The 22,564-nt window shown below is 38.3% G+C and overlaps 3 protein-coding genes across 3 annotated transcripts; 1 reads left to right on the top strand and 2 right to left on the bottom strand.

Moving 5' to 3' along the window:
* Nucleotides 1-3,842: 3,842 nt before the first annotated feature.
* On the bottom strand, nucleotides 3,843-4,223 carry LOC142639689 (uncharacterized). Its single transcript, XM_075813833.1, has one exon. It carries the CDS (start codon nucleotides 4,221-4,223, stop codon nucleotides 3,843-3,845), a length of 381 nt encoding a protein of 126 aa, XP_075669948.1.
* Nucleotides 4,220-5,645, bottom strand: LOC142639688 (uncharacterized). Its single transcript, XM_075813832.1, has 3 exons — nucleotides 5,468-5,645; nucleotides 4,813-4,996; nucleotides 4,220-4,541 (listed from the first exon to the last, which is right to left on the bottom strand). The coding sequence occupies exons 1-3, from the start codon at nucleotides 5,643-5,645 to the stop codon at nucleotides 4,220-4,222; spliced, it is 684 nt and encodes a 227-aa protein (XP_075669947.1).
* A 2,395-nt stretch (nucleotides 5,646-8,040) lies between these two features.
* On the top strand, nucleotides 8,041-20,493 carry LOC142638361 (uncharacterized). The gene is made up of 8 exons (XM_075812382.1): nucleotides 8,041-8,388; nucleotides 9,442-9,479; nucleotides 16,529-16,600; nucleotides 16,731-16,814; nucleotides 16,894-16,928; nucleotides 17,790-17,875; nucleotides 19,924-19,989; nucleotides 20,228-20,493. Exons 1-8 carry the CDS (start codon nucleotides 8,322-8,324, stop codon nucleotides 20,260-20,262), a joined length of 483 nt encoding a protein of 160 aa, XP_075668497.1. The 5' UTR covers nucleotides 8,041-8,321; the 3' UTR covers nucleotides 20,263-20,493.
* The last annotated feature ends 2,071 nt before the right edge of the window (nucleotides 20,494-22,564 follow it).

Raw genomic sequence — 22,564 nt, 5'->3', positions numbered from 1 at the left:
AAGGTTCAGTTTGATACTTAGAAAAATGAATTGAAATGTTAATTTACCCAAAGTAGATGGTCCAAGGACCAGACATAACTAAGGTATTATTCAACACTTAGTAAAATATCAATTTATCCAAGGTATGTGGACCAAGGAGCCAAGCATAGCCAAGGTTTAGTTTGATACTTAGAAAAATGAACTGAAATGTTAATTTACTCAAAGTAGATGGTCCGAGGACCAGACATAACTAAGGTTTTGTTCAACACTTAGTAAAATATCAATTTATCCAAGGTACGTGGTCCGAGGAGCCAGGTATAGCCAATGTTCAGTTTGATACTTAGAAAAATGAACTAAAATGTTAATTTACCCAAAGTAGACGGTCCAAGGACCAGACATTACTAAGATTCTGTTCAACACATAGTAAAATATCAATTTATCTAAGGTACGTGGTCCGAGGAGCCAGGCATAGCCAATGTTCAGTTTGATACTTAGAAAATGATAATCAACGTAACATATAATGTCATCAGTAATAATATGGCAGAAGTGCATTTCATTAATAATAATACATTTGTAAGTTATTTACATTCCAGGGACGTGGTACAACTTTTTCATCGAAGTCCTCAAGATAATATGCCCCTATCCCAGCTACCGTGGTGATGCGATACGGTTCTTCCCAGTTAGGTCCCAATTTTCCCATACTGGGTTTTTCGCAATGCCCAAAACCTTTCTCAATACCAAATCTTCAAGTTCGAGTGGCCTTAACTTTACATTGGAATCATACCCCTGTTTAAGCTTGTGCTGATAATAAGCTAGCTAAACAATGGCATTTTCTTGTCGCTCTTCAACTAAGTCTAAGTTTTTTTCTAATAAGCCATCATTATTGCTTGGGGTGAAAGAGCTTGTCCTTAATGTTGGAAACCCAATTTTCAAAGGGATTACAACCTCGGCTCCATAAGTCATAGAGAATGGTGTTTCTCCAGTGGACCTCCGAGGGGTAGTTCAATACGTCCATAAAATATGCGGCAGATCTTTCACCCACCTTCCCTTCGCATCATCCATTCTTTTTTTGAGCCCATTAACTATAACCTTGTTGATAGCCTCGGCTAGTCCATTGATAAGCTGTGGTGGAATATCTATTCGTAATGCCTAGATCATAACAGTATCTTTTGAAGGTCTTACTATCGAATTGCAGGCCGTTATTTGAAATAAGAGCGTGAGGAATTCCAAAACTGGTGATAATGTTTTTCCAAAAAAAATTTTTCGCATCCAAATCCCTGATATTTGATAGTGGCTCAACTTCAACCCATTTAGTAAAATAATCTGTGCCAACGAGCAACCATCTTTTATTCCCTGCTGCCATTGAGAAATGCCATATAATATCCAAGCCCTATTGAGCAAAAGGCCAAGGGCTGGACAAAGGATTAAGGACACCTCCTGGTTAATGGATGTTGGGAGCAAACTTCTGACACTGGTCACACTTCTTCGCGTAATCTTGTGCTTCTCTCTGAGATAAAGACCTTCCTCCTGTGTGACTTTCACAAATCCCTTCATGCAACTCTTCTAGAAGTATTTCCGTTGCTTCAGGATGTATACATAACAAATATGGTCCAGAAAAAGAGCATTTGTACAACTTTTGGTCCTCAGATAGCTAGAACCAAGGTGCTTTTTTGCGTACTTTATCTGCCTCGGACTTCTCTTCCGGCAAGATATCATCCTTAAGGAACAACACTATAGGGTCCATCCAACTAGGTCCCACCCTAATTTGATGAATTCGAATGGTGTCACCGCTCATCCCAGTAGGTTTACACAGATCTTCAATAAGGATGACCCGAGGTAGGCTTTGGGCCGAGGACTTCGCGAGGGTGGCCAAGGAGTCTGCATGGGTGTTCCTACTCCTTGGGATCTGTACCAAAACAAAGGATTCAAACTTTGACTATAAATACCTCACCTGGGTCAGATACTCTTGCATTCTCAAATCTCTAGCCTCTAACTCTCCTTCCACCTGGCCTATCACCAATCGCGAATCTAAGAACATCTGCACTATTTTTCCCCTATCTTCCGAACCATAACCATTCCTACCAGTAAAACTTCATATTCAGCCTCATTGTTGGTGGTCGAGAATCCCAATCTTAGGGACTTCTCAAAAGTAATTCCCTCAGGAGATACCAAAACTAACCCCACTCTAGATCTTCTTTAGTTCGTTGCCCCGTCAACGTACACCTTCCATAACAGAGGTTCCTTGAGTGAAATCATGCCAACTGATTTTTCATCCATGCCCAGCCTCTTAACATTTTCTTCTAGTGAGGGTTTAGTGAATTCAGCCACCAAATCAACAAGGACCTGGCCCTTTACAAAGGTGCGAGGCATATATTTGATATCAAAAGCCCCCAAGATGGTACCTCATTTGGCAATCCTTCCCGTGTAGTCAACACTTCGAAGTATTAACTTAAGAGGAAGTTGAGTCAAAACAACAACTGTAAGGGATTGGAAGTAATGGAGAAGCTTATGTGTAGCATGCACCACTGCTAGAAGGCTTTCTCCAATGGTAAGTAATGCACCTCGGCCTCATGTAAGGACTTGGTCACATAATAAATTGGCCTATGTACACCATCATCAACCTGTATCAGAACCAGATTAACGGCATGATTAGCCACAGCAATGTAGGTGAATAAAACTTCATCCACCTCTGGCTGAGACATAATATGTGGTCGTGAAAGATATTCTTTAAGTTGCTAAAAGGCCAAAACACACTCCTTGGTCCATTCAAATCCCTTCCACTTATTCAATAACTAGAAGAAAGGCCTACACCTGTCTGCAGACTGAGAAATAAACCGGTTGAAGGCAGCAGTCATCCCTATCAACTTTTGAACTTCTTTACAATTTCAAAGTGGCTGTAAGCTGTTAATTGCCCTGACCAGTGCATGATTAACTTCAATTCCACGATGAGGTACCATGTAACCTAGAATTTTACCTGATCCCACACCAAAGGAACACTTAGAAGCATTAAGGTGCAACTTATATTTTCTCAGTGTCTGAAAGGTGTCATTTAGGTCTTCAACATGCATGGACGCCATTTTACTTTTCACCACCATGTCATCTACATACACCTCAATAGTCTTTCCCAATTATGCCTCAAACATCCTGGTCATCATCTTTTGATAAGTAGTCCCTACGTTTTTCAAACCAAAGGGCATTACCTTGTAATGATAATTTCTTGTTGGAGTGACAAATGCTGTCTTTTCCTGATCATCCAAAGCCAAAGGTATCTAGTGATAACCTTGAAAAGCATCAAAAGAACTCATCCAAGGATGCCCAACAGTGGCATCCACCAGTTGATCTATACGAGGCATTGGGAAAGAATCTTTGGGACAAGCCCTGTTCAAATCCGTAAAATCTACACATACTCTCCACTTCCCATCCTTCTTCTTCACTACCATTGTATAAGCCAACCATTCAGGATAAAAGACTTCCTTGATAGCGCCAGCCTTTTTAAGCTTGATTACCTCTTCTTTGATAGCTTCGAAATGCTCATTGAATGAACACCGAGGTGGTTGTTTCCTTGGCACCACAGTCGGATTGACATTTAAATGATGACAAATGAAATTCGGATCTACCCCAAGGGCTTCATAAGCATTCCATGCGAATACATCAACGTTCCTCTTTAAGAACATAATCAGCTCCTCCTTTTCCTGAGGAGGCAGCTGTGCTCCCACTTGAAAGAATTTTTTAGGGTCATCATTTATAATAACTTCTTCTAACTCCTCACACGCGGGTTCTTCTATCATTGCCACCATGGGTGTGGCCAGACTCACTGATTGCTATGAGCCCCCCTCAACAGAGGCCGAGGATTTAACCTCAAGCTAATGCAAAATTGTAGCTGCCATACACTGTCTATCCACGAATTGACTCCTAATCAGTTCTTCAATCTGGTCTCTAGATGAAAATTTCACCTTCAAATGTAGAGTTGAGGAAACAACACCTAGGGAATGAAGCCAAAGTCTTAATATAATGGCTGTGTAGGAAGAATAGGCATCTACCACAACAAAATCCACTTCTACCACCTCTGGGCCTGATTGCACAGGTAATCTGATTTGGCTCTTTGGTACGACAGTCTTCCCATCAAAGCTTATCAATGGTGAATCATAAGCCGTCAAATCCTCGAGCTTTAAGTTTAGCCCCTTGTATAAGTCCGGGTACATAATCTCTACACCACTACCTTGGTCAACCATTACCCTCTTCATGTCATACCCCCTATCCTCAGCGTAACTACCAAAACATCATCATGTGGCTGCGTAGTCCCAATCTTGTCTTCTTCTGAGAAACTCAATGCTGGTTGGATATTCCCCCTAGTCCTCTTCGACTTAAAATTAGAGTCCTCGACGAGAGTTCGTGCTACGGACATCACCTTGGAAGGACGAGAACCAGTCCTCCCAAGAGCAGCAAAGATGACATTGATCTTACCCAAAGGAGGCCTTGAAGAAGTGTTTCCCTGATTTACCAAGCTTGGATGGTCTCCCTGCCCTTTGGGCCGATACAAAAACTGCTTTAACCTCCCCTCCCTAACTAATTGTTCCAAATAATTTCACAGGGTCCTACAATCCTTAGTGGTATGACCCTTTTCTCGATGATACTGGCAATGAAGATTTTGATTACGCCTCATGGGGTCCTTTGCCATCTTGTTTGGTCATTTGAAGTATGGCTCATTCTGGATTTTCTCCAAAAGCTAATGCACCGGTTCTCGAAAGACCGTGTTAACCACCTGAGGAGCAGTAGGACCGGATTGCCCCGATAGAATCTCTTCGGGATTTGTTGCTATTGTATCTGTCCGACCTGAAATCCCTCCTCCCCTGAGGGATAACTTTCGCCTTTCCCTTTCCCTGTTGCTGATCTTCCTCAACTCGTTTATATTCGTCGATACGGTCCATGAGCCGGCACACACTCCGTACAAGCTTCTTGGTCAAAGATTTCCTTAAGTCATGCTCTGCAGGTAGGCCAACTTTGAAAGTCCTTATCGCTACATCATTAAAATCTCCATCAATTTCATTGAACATCTCCCAATATCTGTCAGAGTATGTTTTCAGGGTTTCCCCTTCTCGCATGGCCATGGACAGTAATGAATCCAGGGGCCAAGGAACTCTACTACATGTAATAAAGCGAGACTCGAACGTCCGGGTGAGTTCCATGAAAGAATCTATGGAACCTACCCTCAAGCCATTAAACCACCTCATCGCCATAGGTCCTAGGTTGGATGGGAAGACCTTGCACATTAAAGTTTCATTCTTAGAGTGCACTGCCATCCTTTGGTTAAAATGGCTCACATGCTCCACAAGGTCTGTTCGGTCATTATATATGGTGAACGTTGGCTGGGTGAATCGCCAAGGAAGCTTCCCTCTTTCCACCCTACATGTGAAGGGTGACTTGGAAATTTGGTTCAACGCTTTACTTATGGCATCATTTCCTAAGCCTTTACAAGATGAATTCCTACCTCTACGACCATGAAGGTTATCCTCCTCATAGGAGAAAGACTCACCAAGGGGAGTTCTTGACCTGGACCTGTAACTGTTATCCTTGGTGTCGTCAGAAGAAGGGCCAGAAAAGGAGGGAGTTCGCCTTTGGCTTTCATAGCGCAACTTCCTCTTTAGATAGTCAATCTCCAGCTGCATGGCCCTAGCATTCTCCTCATGAGAAATTCTGCTTCCACCTCATGAATGACTTCTACTAGTGTGGGTCGTATGCACACTACCCTCTTAATCTCTTTCCCTTTTGAGATGCAGAAAATGATCCTCACACTGGGACCCCATAAACTCTGCATGGTGTGGACCTAAGCCTACCATAATGCTAAACTTCTTAAAACACCAGATTTCCCACAGACGGCGCCAATTGTAAGGACACAATTTGCACCCAAACCCAAAAATAAGATTGGGATAGGCCCAAAAAGCCCAATACAATGAATTTGTAGAAAATGTGCTTGAAATCTAGGTTTTAGTGGTTTTAAATAACAAAGATGATGGGCCAGATTGCAACATCGTACAAATGGGGTAGTTTATATAACAAAAAATTTCCTTGGACTCAAGTCGAGGAGACTGAATCCTATATTTCTCTTTCTTAAAGACAGGTTACAGATATTGATCTTAATGTCTACTGTGTTTTCTTTTCCTATTTTTCGATCCCCCATTCCTGAATGTCTTCTCCTCCTTTTATATCATCTTTCTTCATCTCTCCATCCTCCACGTATGGATCAGGTTACTGGTTTGAATACTTGTCTCATCAGCCCATCCCTGAAGTCTTTAGAGATAGCTGTAAGGCTGAACCCTGATACTCAAGCATCACTTCCCCATTAATGCGGCCAGAGGTTTAGTTGCAGAGCATTCAATGCGGTGGTAGCAACTTTATCTTGGATATTTCCTAACCCTTCTTCCTATTTGGTACACCCACCATGCATATCCTTACTTATAGGATCTCCTAGAATATCGCGTTTGGACATCGGGCAACCCTTTCCTATCTCGACTTTAAATAGCCGAGGATGGATTCCTCCTAAGGAAAACCTTTGGGGATGACCTTGATCAGCATCGGCCTCTTTATCCATCAACACTATTTCTTGAATTGATATTTCCACATCCTCGGACCATTTAGTGTCCTTAGATTGGGCCTTTGGCCTAATATATACTCCTGGACCCATTGACCCTACACACAACACCAACAGATATCCTCCCGTGACAACAACAACATCAAAAATTTTGATACTCCAAACAACAATCAACCTATTTAGATGATAACAAAGTAAGAGACAACAACAATGTGTGTGTGTGTGTGTGTCTATATATATATATATATATATATATATATATATATATATATCCACAACACGAACATATATCCTCGCATGACAACAACAACAACATCAAAAAAATTCGAGGTACTTACATTTTTGCTGTTGACTACACTTCAAGTCCAATGTTCAAACGTAATCTCCACACCCCAGTGCACATTACTTGAAGAAATATACCTTAGTTTGTGTTCCTTGAAGAAATATGTGAAAGAAAATTACCCAGTGCATGTCCTTTGAAGAAATATGTGATAGAAAATAAATGTGAGGTTAAATAGAAAGACTATTTTACACAAATATTTGATTTGTTTCTAGAATATAAAAAGTTGTTCATGAATTAGAAAACCAAACTAGAAAAGACCAAAGTACATTGACATACACATACCGTTGAGGAGCAGAGCAATTAGAAAAAAAATGATGATAATGGTGGAAAGAAGATTAACACAAAATTGACAGCATTGGAGAACTAAAGAAAGTAATTTGAGTTTGAAAACCAACGTGTGTATTGTGAATGTTGTCCTATTTTGTAAATAGTATTTTACGTGGGAGTTAAATATTTTTCCCAAGTTTTGCCCCTATAATTGTGGGAGAGTAGTAGTTTTATTCGAAATTTTACCATTTAGAACATTAGTATTTTACTTGAGTTTTTTTTATTATTATTTTTTATTTTTAGTTGAAAAGTTTTTAAACATGTAGTAATCCACAAATTAAAAAAAAAAAAAAAAAAAGGCCGAGGTAGGCTTTTTTGGATAGAACATGAGATATATATATATATTTTTCAAATTAGGAACGTGGGTAAATAACCCCCCCCCTTTTTTTTTATATAATAGAGTAGATAACTTTATTTATAGAACGTGGGTTTTTATTTATTTATTTTATATAATAGGGTAGATAACTTTTTGGATAGAATGTGAGTTTTTATTTATTAGGTTTCTTGTTTTTAAATTTTAAAAAGAAGATAAAACTAGTTTAAATTGTAATCATTCTTGTATATATTTATTTAGTTTTTATTTTTTTGAATAAACTTGAGGGCGTTAAATGGAGAAAGAGATATATTTTTATAATGTTATTCTCAAGTTTTGCACTTAGAGTATTTTGAAAAAAATATCTAGTCCAAATCAAGAAAGATCCTTAAATAATAATATAAAATTATAATTTCAAAAAAACAGGATAAATAATTGTATGAATAAGATATTTTTTAAAATAAATCTTAAATTTTTTTTTTTTTTTGAAAATGAATCTTAATCTTTATTCTAATGGTATAACTCTGCTAATAATAAAGATTACAATTTCCTACTTTTATACCGTGGGAGTGAATCACGAATAGATAGCAAGTGGAACAGTAGCTAGAAAACGAAAGACAGCTGCCAGGCAGGTGCAATAAATATCAAGGAGTCTGGAGTCGAGAGGTTTTATAGTAAGTAGAAGAGAAAATCGAGTGCTCAAAACCAGAGGCAGAGCCAATTTCTGCAGAGACACTCTCTCTCTTCGTTCTGTGCATCAACTTTGAAAGATGGGAAGAGGAAAGTTCAAGGGCAAGCCCACCGGTCACCGCAACTTCTCTACCCCCGAAGAAATGCGTACTCTCTCCCTCTCTTTCATATATAATATATCATATATATACATACGTAGGGTTTTAGTCCTGCTGAATCAAATCAGATCCTCAATTTTTTTTTAAACTAACGAATTTGACGTAACTGTTCCCAATTTTCTTTGCGTACTGTGTCTGAATTAAGATTAATGGAACTGTTATTGTTGATTTTTTTTTTGATAGTTAAATTTTTATTAAATTTGCGAAAATAGCAGTGAAATTAAATTTCGGATACAGATTTGTGATTTTTAGGTGTGCAATTTGGAAGTTCATTGGTTTTGATAAAGATTTATTCAAGTAATTGGTGCAAGTTGAGTCGAATCAATCATTGAAATTTCTGTTCACAGTTCAAACCCGAGCCTGAAATTTGATTTACAATATGCGGACTGTGTTAAAAATACTCAAAAAAAATTATGGGTTAGGAATAAAAAATTGTAGTGGACGACAGTGTTCAGAAATGGCCGCATCAAGAACAATTGTGGAGAATGTGTGGATGTTAATTACAATTGTATAAGAGATATGCTATAATAGTGTGTGCTGTTTAACCAAACGAATTGTTCGATTTTTGCATTTGATGTTGGTTGATCTATCTCCAACTGAAGAATTTTCATTTCAACAAATATTCACAAGTTATTCATAAAAAAAATTAACAAATGGGAAAATTATACTAAGCCGCCCTTGGTTAAGTGATTATGTTCCTAATTTGTGCTTTGCTTATTGATGAAATCCTTACTTTACCCTTGAGTTATATGATTTACCCAAAAATTAGGAAAGCTTAATCGGGTAACTCAAGAGCAAAACAGGAGTTTAATTATATGTGCCACAAAGCTAAGGGAGAAGTCTTTTATATCTGTAAAACTTTGGGGGTTAACGTCATTTCCTTATACCTCAAGTGAGGTTGGTGTAATTTTCCCTAAATAAAAAATTTGAATTGTTGGTACTCTGATTATGTTGCATTTGAATTCAATGAAGTTCATTCACTTGCAACATATGCTCTGAACTAACTTTGTGATTTGTGTTTGCACACTTGTAATGGGTGCAGTTGCCGGTAGCTCTTCTCGCCCACGAACTTTTAAGAAGGTATTTATTGTATCTTTACTCTTGTAATTGTCATGCATGAGTGATTTATTTATTGTCGTAAATTTTTTCTGTGTCATACTGGACTTACACTGAACCATCTGATGGTCTTCCAAGAGGTATATGCAATGAAACATCACAGTTTTGGTGCACTGAACACATTCATCTTGACTTGAGTATGTTTCCAAATTCCCAGCAAGAAAAACTACTTGCTTGCTGCATGGCTAAGTTATGTTTGAGTGTTGGATAGGTGGATACTCCTTATGCAGAAATTGGAAGGAAAAATTGCATTTCATGTTTAAAGAACTGAAGGTTCTCTCATTCAGTTGGATGTAGTCTGTCTTAGTCTACGGTTGTCAAAATCAGGTGTTTCTTGATCTATAAAAGGAAAACACATAAATTCAGGTGTTTTTAATCATGTCTGGAATTATTATATAGGATGAGTCATAAGTGTCACTGCCTCTTTGCTTTTTAAATAAGTTCCTATGCAATTGTATGGTTCATAGCTGTGCAACATAATGGGGCAAGATGTGGTTGTTTGTGTGTCCTGGAAGGGAGGAACAAGGGAGGTTGGGCTTTCCTTGAAATGAAGCTACGTGTATTTTTTTTTGGGGAAAATCAGCTTCTAGGCCGGGGAAGGAGGTGGCTGCTGGTGGTGGCGGGCTTGAAAAATCCACCGGAAATTCAAGGAATCAAGTTTGGAAAAATCTTAATGGGGATGTGATATCAGGAAGGGAGTTGAATCAGCTTCCAATATTACTGGGAATTTAAATCAGAAGGAGAGTTTTGGGGGATTTGACTCTCTTCAAAATTCAAATAATCCAACTCATCCCATAAATAGCCGCCCCTTGCGTGGTCCTTTTGCAAAATGGACTCAGACCCATTTCTCATTAAAAATTACTGTTGCTTTTGATGGGGATACACAACATACAGTCCGCTGGAGTAATTTTGTCCAACCTATAGGATCTAAGTTGGGCCCAGTAACGTTAGAGCCCAGGGTTAAACATGATCAAGCTTATCGGGCCAAACCCACTAAAGCCCAAAATGATTTCATTAAAAACTTGGTAAGATTGACTGAAAGCAGCTCATGGGAGATGGGCGAAGGGTTGGGGTTACATGTCTTAGCCAAGAAGGTTCCGAAGGTGCCTCCGAGCACCGGCGAGTTGGGTGGGAACTTCCCAAGGTCCGATGGGCATGTGGATGAGTTTGTGACTCGTGTTTTTTCGGGGGTTCCTCAGACTAGTGAAGGGTTGGGCTCCCACGATTCAGTCGAGAAGCCTCTATTGGTGCCTCTGAGCACTGGCGAGATGGGTGGAGTCCTTCTGAGGTCCGATGGGTGCATTGATGAGTTTGTGGCTGCTGGTGGTCCTTTGGTGGGCCCTAAATCAAGCAGGGCTGAGGTGGGATACATGGGTAGCACTGTTTTTGTTGCTGATGGTCCAACAGAGGACTTTCCAAACTCCGGCGCTGTTCCAAACTCTGATGGGTATTTTGATGGGCAGTCTGACAGTGCCGAACCCGATGTTTCTACAAAGTTGGTTTCTTCGCCTCTATCAGTTTTCGAATTCTCCGATATGATCCACCATCACAAATTGTTGGGTAAAAACTGTTTCTCTCCTCTCTCTGAGCTGGGTTCTGATTCTAAGGGAGATGACATGTTGTTGGATTGGGTCAGTTCCACGGGGTCAGGTAAGGATGAGGATGGTAGGAATGCTTTGGATGTTGTACCTTTGGCTAAGTGGGATCCTTACAAGGGTTTGGAATTAGTATCAGAGGAGGCTGCACTGGATGTTTTTTTTTTTTTTTTGTGGAGGATGATCTAGAACCTTCAGTGTGGGTGAATAGGATGATTAAAGGCTTTGGTAAATTTGAGGGCTTTCCTATTGATTTATGTGAGAAGCAGTGCATTGCTTTCTTTCAAAAGCTTGAGAAAGTGTGGGAAAAACAAACTATTGCAGGTAGTCTTCGTCGCACTGCCTCTCAACTAAAAATGGTACGAGGGAATTGAGGAATTTAGTTTCTTCCGTCAACTATGATGGGCAATCTGGTCGACAAACCAGAGGGAATGCGAATTCTTGTGGGGTGGGTTTAGTTAGTTGTCCATGAATTTGAAAATCTTATCTTGGAATGTCAGAAGATTAAACAATCCTCAAAAGAGGGATACTGTAAAGTATTTACTCAAGGAGTGGAAATGTGATGTTGTGTGTTTCCAAGAAACTAAATTGGACTTTGCCAATTCTTTTGTTGTGAGAAGTCTTTGGGGTAGCCCTTTTATTGATTGGGTAGCTTTGGATGCCATTCATACAGTAGGGAGGGTTATTTTGGCTTGGGACACAAGGGTGTTTGAAAAAAATTGATTGTGTGGTTGGATGCTTTTCTGTTTCTATTTTGTTAAAGGATGTGGTAGACGGTTTTTCTTGGATATGTACCGGGGTGTATGGTCCAAATGCTGCTGGCCTTAGGGATGCTTTGTGGACTGAACTGGATAGTGTGAGAGTGAGGTGGAGTGCAGCTTGTTGTGTCTTTGGTGATTTCAATATCATTAGATATCCAGCAGAGCGTCTTGGTTGTACTTCTTTTAGTCCAGCCATGTTCAAATTCTAGGACTTTATTGAGAGGAACTTTTTGGTTTATCTACATTTAGTGGGGGGTGAGTATACATGGTTTCGTGACTCAAAAAACCCTTCTATGTCTAGAATTGATAGAGTTTTGGTGTCCGCTGATTGGGAGGATCACTTTTTGGATGTGACTCAAAGGCCTCTTCCTCGTGTGATTTCGAATCACTGTCCTCTTCTTGTGGAGGTAGGTGGTATGTTGAGAGGGAAGACTTCTTTCAAGTTTGAGAATATGTGGCTTAAAGTGGAGGGTTTTGTGGATCTTGTGCGGGGTTGGTGGAATGGATACCATTTTGTGGGGCCTCCTAGTTATGTTCTAGCTTGCAAATTGAAGGCTCTTAAGGGAGATTTGAAGCACTGGAATAAACATGTTTTTGGGGATGTGTCTTTTAGGAAAAAATGTTTGTTGTCTGAGCTCTTGGACTTAGATTTGAGAGAAGGGATGCAATCTTTATCATTGGCAGATTGTGCAAGAAGATCCGAGATAAAGGTTGATATTGAGTATTTAGCTTCTTTGGAGGAGATTTCTCGGAGGCAAAAATCGAATGCTTTGCTTTTAAAAGAAGGGAATAATAATACTGGGTATTTTCATAGGCTTGCTAATTCTTATAGACGTACAAATATTGTGAGAGGTGTGGAGGTTGAGGGCATTTTGTATGAGGATGAGTCTGCAATTCAGGATCAAGTGGTGGGTTTTTATAAGTCTTTGTATCAGGAGTCTGAATCTTGGAGGCCCACTATTGATGGATTAGAGTTTGCAGATCTGGATGAAACCTATTGGCTTTCCTAGAATGGGAAATTGAGAAGGAGGAGATCATTGCAGCCCTTCGAGAGGCTGAGGGTGATAAGGCTCTCAGTCCAAATGGCTTTACTATGGCTTTCTTTCAAAAATGTTGGTGTGTACTTGAGAGGGAGATTTTGGGTTTTTTTTTGCAGACTTCCATAAAGAATGTATCTTTGAGAAATCTCTCAATGCCACCTTTTTGTGTTTGATACCCAAGAAGATTAATGCAGTTAATATTAGAGACTTTCGCCCTATTAGCCTTGTGGGTAGTTTGTACAAGCTGCTATCAAAGGTTTTGGCTCATAGACTACATTGTGTTTTGGATAAACTTATTTCCAACTCCAAGAATTCTTTTGTTGAGGGAAGACAGATTCTTGACTCTGTTCTTATCGCATATGAATGCTTGGATAGTAGATTGAAGAGTGGTATTCCGGTTGTGATTGTTAAATTGGATATTGAGAAGGCTTATGATTATGTGAATTGGAGTGCCTTATTTTACCTTATGGAGAGGGTGGGTTTTAGGGAGAAGTGGGGGAGATGGATGAAGGTGTGTATTTCTATTGTTCGTTTTTCAGTGCTTAATAATGGTTCTCCAGCTAGTTTCTTTGGTAGCTCTCATGGTCTCTGCCAAGGGGATCCCTCATCTCCATTCCTATTCTTGTTGGTAATGGAGGTGTTGAGTAGGTTGTTGAAAAAGACAGAAGAGGGAGGTTTTCTCAGTGGATTCCAAGCAAGTCCCAATGCACGTGGAGGTTTGCATATCTCTCACCTTTTGTTTGCTGATGATACTATTCTTTTTTGTGACTCATTTAGGGAACAATTATTACATATTCGTATGGTTCTAATTTTCTTTGAAGCTATCATAGGTTTGAAAGTAAATGTTGGTAAGAGTGAGATTTTGCCAGTTGGTGAGATTGGGAATTTAGATGCCTTAGCTCGTATTTTATGTTGTAAGGTTGGTTGTTTGCCCATGTCTTATTTGGGTATGCCCTTGGGGGCTCATTATAAGAATTCTTCGATTTGGAACCCTGTCATTGAAAGGATGGAAAAAAAAGCTCTTAGGATGGAAGTGGTTATATTTGTTAAAAGGGGGTAGACTTACTTTATTGAAGAGTACTTTATCAAGCCTCCTCACTTATTATTTATCTCTATTTACTATTCCATAACATGTGGCGGACAGATTAGAGAGGATTCAGAGGAATTTCCTTTGGGGAAGATCTACTGATGTCTTTAAATTTTCGCTTGTTGCTTGGGAGAAGGTTGTGTGGCCAATGGAGGCAGGTGGCTTGGGGATCCGGAAGATTGGGCTATTCAACCAAGCTTTGCTTGGGAAGTGACTCTGGCGATTTGGGAATGAGTTCACACGTTTATGGAGGCAGGTTATAGCTTCCAAATATGGGGAGGCCAGTGAGTTGTTAGAGGGACACATGGATGTGGTATGTGGAAGAACATTAGGAAGGGGCTGAGAGCTTCTTTGGTCATGTGTTGTATGCGGCGGGTGAGGGTTTTCGTATTAGATTCTGGCATGACCCTTGGAGTTGCCCTACTGCTTTGAAAGATTTATATCCGGTAATGTTTGCTGTTGCTGTGGATAAAGAAGCTAGGATTTTTGATATGGTTGATTTTGCACTTGATGGGGGTGGTAGAAGCCGGAATTTACTTTTCCGTTGGGAATTTCAAGACTGGGAGATGGCGATTTTTTATGATTTTTTTGCACATATCTCATCCAAGTTACTTAGGGGGGGTGATGATACCATGATATGACAATTGAATTGTAGTGGTGTTTTTGATGTGTGATCTTTCTATATTTCATTGCTGGAAGCTCCATCGGTGTCTTTTCCTTGGAAGAGCATTTGGTGTATTAAGGTACTTAAAATGGTGGCTTTTTTCTTATCGACAACTGCTAGGGGTGAGATTCTTACAATAGACAACCTTGTTAAGAAGAATTTACCTCTTGTTAATTGGTTTTGCCTATGTCAATGTGAAGAGGAAACTGTGGACCATTTATTGCTCCATTGTAAGTATGCTTATACTTTGTGGAGTGAAGTCCTTTTGTTTGGGGTTTAGTTGGTGATGCCGAAAACTATTGTTTCTCTTCTCTCTGCATGGTGGAATTGGTTGGGGGTTCATTTTTCAAATGTTTGGAATATGGTACCAGCGTGTCTTATGTGGTTAACCTGGAAGGAGCGCAATGCCCGAACTTTTGAGGAAATTGAGAGACTTGTAGATTGTGTGAAGCCTTTGCTACTTAGGATTTTGTTTGACTGATCTCGTATTTGGGGCTTTACGCATTGTCTCTCTTTGTTTGACTTCCTTAATTCTGTTAGTGTTTCCATTTCATTGGTTTGTATTCATTTCTTTGCAGTGAGTTTACAATAGTAAACTCATTGTAATTTTATTATAAATAAAGGTTGTTATTACTCTAATAAAACTGATGTCCTAGTGAAGTTTACCATTAGGCACTAGGACACTGCATGTGGTTTGCCAATGAAGCCTCCTGCCTCCTAATGATGCACAACACGATAATGAGGTGTTGAAGCAATTATTTCCCCAAAACTATTCTTTGTAGATCCTTTAATCCATCCTTCAAGGAATATTTTAGGAGGAGAGAGACAAAGAATATAAGTTATTCTACCGTCCAGACGGATATCATTCCATGTAGCTGCTAAGAGAGTGTTGACTAATTATTTTCTCCTGTCTGATTTTTTAAAAAAAAAAGAAAAAAAAAGAAAGAAAGAATCATTTGTTATTTCCTAAATCTAAATTTAAGAACTTATTTTTTATTTATAAGAAATTGATTTTTTAGAAAAAAGACTACTTCATGCAAAATGGCACGAAGCAGCAGAAAGAAAGACAAAGGAAACCAAAAAATTATGTACAAAAGAGACGAGAATCTATAAACATCGGCAGGGATTCACTTGATGTGAGTACCCATGCCCAAGACGAATCAAACAAAGTGCCTACAGATGAGGCAAGAAACTAATCCCCTGAGTTCTCCACATCCTCAAAAGTGCAATTATTACTCTCCCTCCAAATGCACCAACCATATTCTAAATACTAGACAAATGCTTTCCCAATCAGTCCCTCTTCCCAATCATGAGATCTAGTACTTTCTCTGATAAGACCCAAGAAACCCCGAATGATTTAAAAACAAAGCCCACAACTGACGAACCCCCTCACAAAGAACATAATTGTATATTTGACAGATTCTAATTTCTTAAAGTAGTTATTATTATTTTTCCTTTGACTTGTGTCTTTAGCATGTCACAAGATTATGGACTAGTAGTATCCGGTAGTATGTGTCTTGCTTTGTTGATGTAATGATGTTGAATTTCTGGCTGTAGTTGTATATTATTGAGCACTCAAAAAAAAAGTTTGGGTTAATTCATGCTTCGTAGCCATTTTGAAGAAAGAAAATTTGTCTCTAGGCTATACTAGTCTCTTCTTGATCTTGATGTATAAATTGAGTCTTATGTTGTTTTGTTCTTTCTGCATTTTGCTACAAATCTCAAAATCAATTGTACTAATATAAGTTGGCATAAGCAATCGTTTACACTCTTGGTTCTCTTTGTCTATCTGCCTCTTTTTCTCTGTTTTTCTCCTGCTAATATAGTTGAAGAACTGATTTTTTTTGTTGTTGTTGGTATTGTTAGGAAGAAGCTGAAGAGGTGGTAGAAGAAGAGTCTGAAGAGGAAGTAGAAGAAGAACAAGATGAAGAACCTGAGGTCAGTTTACTCCTTACCGCTTTAGTTTTTTATTTTTATGTGCCTAATCTGTTGTAATTCATTTCTTTATATCTGCATTACTTTGCGGCTTCCAACTTATTTCCGTTGAACTGCTATCAACTTTTGGCAGAAGCGGAAAGGCACCTCGGGTCTCATTGAGATTGAAAATCCCAATTTAGCAAAATCAAAGAATTTGAAGGCTAAAAATGCTGATGTAAGTTTGTTGTGTTTTTCTTGTGTACTGCCTCAGTAACTTGTTTGTAGCTTAACGCATTGAGTGATCCATGTTGCAGATTGAGAAAACGACTGAACTCTCTAGGCGTGAAAGGTCGGTACATGTTGACTTACTGTTGCGTTAAATACTGATAAGTCCCATTATATTAAGTGCATACGAGCACTGTTTGATTTGTGAAAGTTTTTTCTCACTACATTGATTATGCTTCAGTTTGTCTTATTATTCTTGCAATTTGTTGAGTTTATACTTTGGTTTGAATATTATTGATAAATCTAGTATGTAAGAAATTGAATGGTTAAGCTTCCAAAAATGCTTTGGGTCCCATCTATGGACACAAGAAAGATTGTAAATGCCATCTGTAGGCCTGCAGTTTCTACAACTTATTACTTCACCTATAAAACGAAATTTGTGATTCTGTAAAATTAATGTGGTGCTTTGGATTCTGGCGATCCGAGACTTGATATTTGGCTTGTTACATTTTCTTTATTTCACCTCAATTTATACTCTATTTTGCATCTCGAAAGCACAATTGTGTGAAAGGTATTAGTTATCATTTGGATTTGGGACTACTGTGAAAAACATGTCTAGAAACAGATTCATCTTGTAGAGTGGTGATCATAATAACTGTATTTGTAATTTTGAAATATATATGAATGTTGCACTGCATGCTTGGTCTTTGTTTTTGGCACGTGGTTAGAGTTTAAAATTTTATTTGCATATTATTTTGTTGTTGGACATATTGAATTCTCTTGCAAATGTCAATAACTTGTCTCTGTTCAGTTTTTATGTTCAAGGCATCACTTTTTGTAGTAAGGATTCTTACATCTACCTTTGAGGTTGATGTACTTGGGCTTGTGACTTGTTTGATTAGAGTAATTTGTATTCTTAACTAAGTGTTTTAGGCAGTGAGTAACTAGCCTCCCTGACGGAATTTCTCTATATATTTGTTTACAGAGAGGAGATAGAGAAACAAAAAGCTCATGAGCGATACATGAGGCTGCAAGAACAAGGAAAAACGGAGCAAGCAAAAAAAGATTTAGGTAATTCGTTTGAAATTGAAACTTCTTGGGCTTTTGTATTTTTGTGCTAATATGCCAACTGACTTCTCTTCAATGTGCATAGAGTGAATTTGGGTTGATTTATTCTTGCATGGAAAAACATGTTTGGTCTTGTCTTTATCTTTCCTTTGTTATACATCATTTCTTTTGGAGGTTAAGTATACCTTGTAAGGGTACTGCATAGTGGTTGGAGGCTTAGGATGAGTTGCAGACTCAGACATCTGGGTACGATCCACACTGGGGAACCCCTGGATTACCTGATACACGGCTCTAGTGGGTGGGATCGTGTATCCATGGACCATGGTTTACTCCCCATGGGTGTGTCCAAAGGACCCTATCTTGGTGAGGTTCCACCTCATAAAAAAAAGTATATCCTGTACATTGCACAAATAAAGAAGAAATCTGAATTAAACAAAAAGTACCTAGCCGTTTGTTGAGATTGAACTATAGTTAATATTCAGGAATTACTTTAATGTCCATCATGTTTATTATGTAGAAATCAGCCTCTACTGAATCTATTACATGGAGTTTTATGGACCATCCATGGCTGGTTAGAACCGGGTGGTTATGGCTTGAAGTAGTACTAGAAATAATCAATTAAATGGGAGGAATTCCATCAGGTGCTTTTGTCATACTATTAGAATTGCTAGACATTTAGGATGAATTGTGCCTGGGCTGAGGGCAATGGTCTTGTATCATGCGAGAGGTGATTAATTGAAGGTGACTCGAGGAGTCAAGGTTCAGGTTCATTATCCATGTTTTAAGGGACTAGAAAACATCTGATGATAAATACAGGTGTTGTGATAATTATTTTCAGAACTGATTGCAGATGATGAGAGTAAAATGTGTGTTTGGGTCACATAATAGGATGACATAATAACTGGCAAGATATCTGAGATACTAAATTAGAATGAATTACCCTTGAGGTTTGTGTTATATTATTAAGGTTCTTAGGGAGTGTACTTATCCCCCCACACCCACCCCCCCCCCCCCCTCCAAAAAAAAAAAAAATTGAAGGTTATTTGGAAGTGTGTTGCTGGATTCTGAAAAATTTTCCTGATCTAAACATAGTTGAAGAGAAGAATATTGCAGTGAAATTGTTTTATATGTGAACATACTATAAATTGGTATATATGTGAACATACTCGATAGGAAGTCTTTATACACACACACACACACACACACACACACACACACACACATATATATGTATATATGTATGTATATATAAAGACTTCCTATCAAGTATGTGTGTATATATATATATATATTTTTTTTTTTTTCTGAATGTTCCCCTATGTGACAATTGTGCAAACTATTCTCTTCTATTATAAAGTTAAGAAGAATGAGATGGAATTTTTATAAAACAAGATGTTCACACGTTTTAGATGGATCTGCTGGCCAGAGAGCTATGTTTTGGACACAGTACCAAAACCTAACGTGAACCATGGAGCTACACTAAGTGTGTGTTTGAGACTAAGCTTATAAGCTAGCTTTCTTGCTTTTTAGCTTTTATGTATAGTTTTTTGATGCCTCACTTTTTTCTCACTATTTCAAAGTACAAATATACTTTAGCATACTTTCGGTAAAAAGTTTTTAGCAAAAAGCTAAATAAGCTATTCCCAAATGGACACAAGTCATTTTGCTATGGTGGCTTAACTTTTTATTATTATTATTTGTTGCGGTTGTGATAACTGTCAAGCAGCTGGCACAGGTGTCTTATGTGTTTCATTTTAACAAAAGATGAAGCCTATTAAAACGTCATTTATTGATATTTAACAGATTCCCATATATATTCTCCCTTTTTGTTTTCCCATTTTGGTTTTCTCTTATCAAGATCTTTTCATAAATTGGTTTCATACCCTGCTTCCTGCTCTTACTACCTGTTCATATGATTTGCCACTTTTATGATCCTTAAGTGCTGATGAGTTTATTCCCCTGTCTGTAGTTAATCAATTTATTGCTCACCTTTGAAGAACAGTTCTTTTTCTTTAAGTATTTTGTTGTCTCACTTAAAATTGCTCTTGCAGAACGCTTAGCCCTGATACGGCAACAAAGAGCAGAGGCTGCTAAGAAGCGAGAAGAAGAGAAGGCTGGTATGATTCTTGTAGCCCTAACTGTCTGCCTTAATGCTTGGGCAGCTCTCTTCTTGCTCCACAATTCATGATGCTTCTGCGCCATTGTCTTCCCTCTGAGGGTGGAAGCATTACTATGGGGCAGGAACAGGGACACCCTAAGATTTTTTTTTTTTTTTGGGGGTACTTTTTGTTGTCTTTTTTCTCCCAAATGAAAACAAATATGGCTCATTGATTATTTTTTATTTACTATTTTCAGCCAGAGAGCAGAAAAAGACTGAGGCACGCAAATGAAAAGATTCTGAAGATACCAATTAGATAAATCTTGGTTGTTTTCTCTTTATATTTTAATTTATTTGCCTGTACTCTGAAGCTACTAAATTTTCATTAATAGTAATGCAATTTGGTTTTTATATTCGGAGAATGTCAAAAAAATGGTTATAGCTCTTCTTGTTTGTTATTGAGGAAAGATTGGTGTTGAATATTGTTATGGTAATATGATTAAGAACATTGATTTAGTAGCAATATGTCGCTTTATTGAGGTTGATTTGTGAATGAGGAATATTCTTTATGGATGGAGTTGCACATTATTTCGTTCCTCGCCATTTGTCATGAGATTTTTTATCTACCTTTTAGCTTATTTTGTTAATGTACAGTTCTTCATAACCTTACTTCTTAGTTATAAGTTTACTTTAGCTCACTTCAGGAAAAAAAATCAAATAAGCCGATACTTATGGCAAGTTAGCTCTTTAGTCACAACCCAGTCAACCTCCCCTGCTTCGTCTTGAGAAAAGAAAGGTTCTCTCTACCTCCTCTTTTTATTTTTTTTATTATTTTTTTTAAGCTATCCTAATGATTATTGTGGTTGCTACCAATTAATTTTGGTGTCATATGTGGTGCCCTCTCTCTCATATGATTGGCTGAGTTTATTGGCAAATCTGAGCTTTCCTTTGATAATTAAGCAATTATGAAACAGGGAATCTATCGAGGTAATTGGGGTCGGTGTTCTTTGTTCCTTGCTCACAAATATAACAATAAAAAAATATTTGATGAAGTTTGGGATGGTCATGTGGGTCGCCTCCAAAAACTGACAAAGAAACCGCATTGGTTTATTTTGTTTCAGAGAGTGAAGGACCTGATTCGAACCATATTGCTGAAGCAAAATTACAAGCTAAAGAACGAAGATACCTTGATTATAAGGCTTGTCAATGTCAGTTGGGCTTGGGCAGTTAGAAGCAATCATGCAAAAAGAAAACGAAATACTTTTAAAAGTCTTTAAAATTATTCAGTAAGTAGTAAGTCGGCCAACTAAATACGTACGTGGTTAGAACTTAGAAAGATGTGTGCTTCAGGTGAGGAAGATTTCGTTAAACGTAATGACCTGGAAAATATGATGCGAAACATTTGGTGGGGCAGAAAGAATAAAGAGAACAAAATTGCGTGGGTCAGTTGGAAGAAGATATGTAAATCAAAGTTCCATGGAGGAATGGACTTCGAAACCTCCAAGCTTTCAACCTAGCCATGTTGGCCAAGCAAGGATGGAGAATCCTCACCAATCCGAATTCTCTAGTGGCTTGGGTTTATAAAGCCAAGTACTTTCCTCATGATGATGTTCTCAACTCCAAGAAAGGTAACAATCCCTCCTACGCTTGGCGTAGCATCCACAATAGTCTTGAGGTAATTAGAAAGGGCACAAGATGGAGGGTAGGCAATGGTCGATGAATTCATATTTGGGACGATAAGTGACTGCCAACGCCAACGACTCACAAAGTGATCTCCCCCCAAATAGGTTTTGAAGACTACCCCATGGTGTCTTCCCTTATTGACAATGATACTAGATGGTGGAAAGTCGATGTGCTCTGATCCACTTTTTTGCCTTCTAAAGCTAGCATAATTCTAAAAATCCCTCTAAGTTACAATCTTCCCGAGGACAGCCTCATTTGGATAGGGGCAATAAAAGAGGAACTTTTACAGTCAAAAGTGTATATCACATTGCCTCAAGTATAGTGGACTTAAATGAGGAAGGGGAGAGCTCATCAATCAATTCAAGAACCTTGCTGTGGAAGAGGATTTGGCACTAGAAAGTCCTGCCGAAATTCAAGATCTTCGCTTGGAGGACATGTGTAAATGGCCTTTCCATTATGCAAATCTTAAATCATAGAGGTATCCATTGTTCGAGCTTAATTCCTCGTATATCACTACTTATTCTGAAACTACAGCTAATTTAGTACTCAATTGCTTTATCAAGTACTCCAAAAATCAGTACCCAGTAAACAATCCTAATGATTTTATTTGATTCTTTGAGTAGAAGTTGGCTTCCAAATAATTTTATGCTTATAGATCATATTATCCTAAATTACATATATATATATATATATATATATATATATATATATATATATATAGCATCCAATAAGATTTCTACCCGTAAGACATAGAAAGGATGCTATAAGTTTACAAAGTGATTTCTACGCGTAGGACCTAGCAACCTGTATCATGCATTGACAATAATTTAGAAACTTGAAACAATTATATAGATTACAAAAGTTATGAAGCTAGCATCACTACCAATCTACGTAAATCCCAGCAACAAATC

Source organism: Castanea sativa, chromosome 6 (genome assembly GCF_040712315.1).
Source record: "Castanea sativa cultivar Marrone di Chiusa Pesio chromosome 6, ASM4071231v1".
Taxonomy (NCBI): Eukaryota; Viridiplantae; Streptophyta; class Magnoliopsida; order Fagales; family Fagaceae; genus Castanea; species Castanea sativa.
Note: the sequence above shows the minus strand (reverse complement) of the source record. Positions and strands in the feature narration are given on the sequence as shown.

Coding starts and splice junctions, on each gene's coding strand:
- LOC142638361 (XM_075812382.1), top strand. CDS start 8,322: ATGGGAAGAGGAAAGTTCAAGGGCAAGCCCACCGGTCACCGCAACTTC. Junction 8,389..9,441: donor CTCTACCCCCGAAGAAATGC/GTACTCTCTCCC, acceptor TAATGGGTGCAG/TTGCCGGTAGCTCTTCTCGC. Junction 16,601..16,730: donor AACAAGATGAAGAACCTGAG/GTCAGTTTACTC, acceptor AACTTTTGGCAG/AAGCGGAAAGGCACCTCGGG.
- LOC142639688 (XM_075813832.1), bottom strand. CDS start 5,645: ATGCAGCTGGAGATTGACTATCTAAAGAGGAAGTTGCGCTATGAAAGC. Junction 4,997..5,467: donor TAACCTTCATGGTCGTAGAG/GTAGGAATTCAT, acceptor TTAATGATGTAG/CGATAAGGACTTTCAAAGTT. Junction 4,542..4,812: donor CAGGGGAGGAGGGATTTCAG/GTCGGACAGATA, acceptor ACAATTAGTTAG/GGAGGGGAGGTTAAAGCAGT.
- LOC142639689 (XM_075813833.1), bottom strand. CDS start 4,223: ATGAAGAGGGTAATGGTTGACCAAGGTAGTGGTGTAGAGATTATGTAC.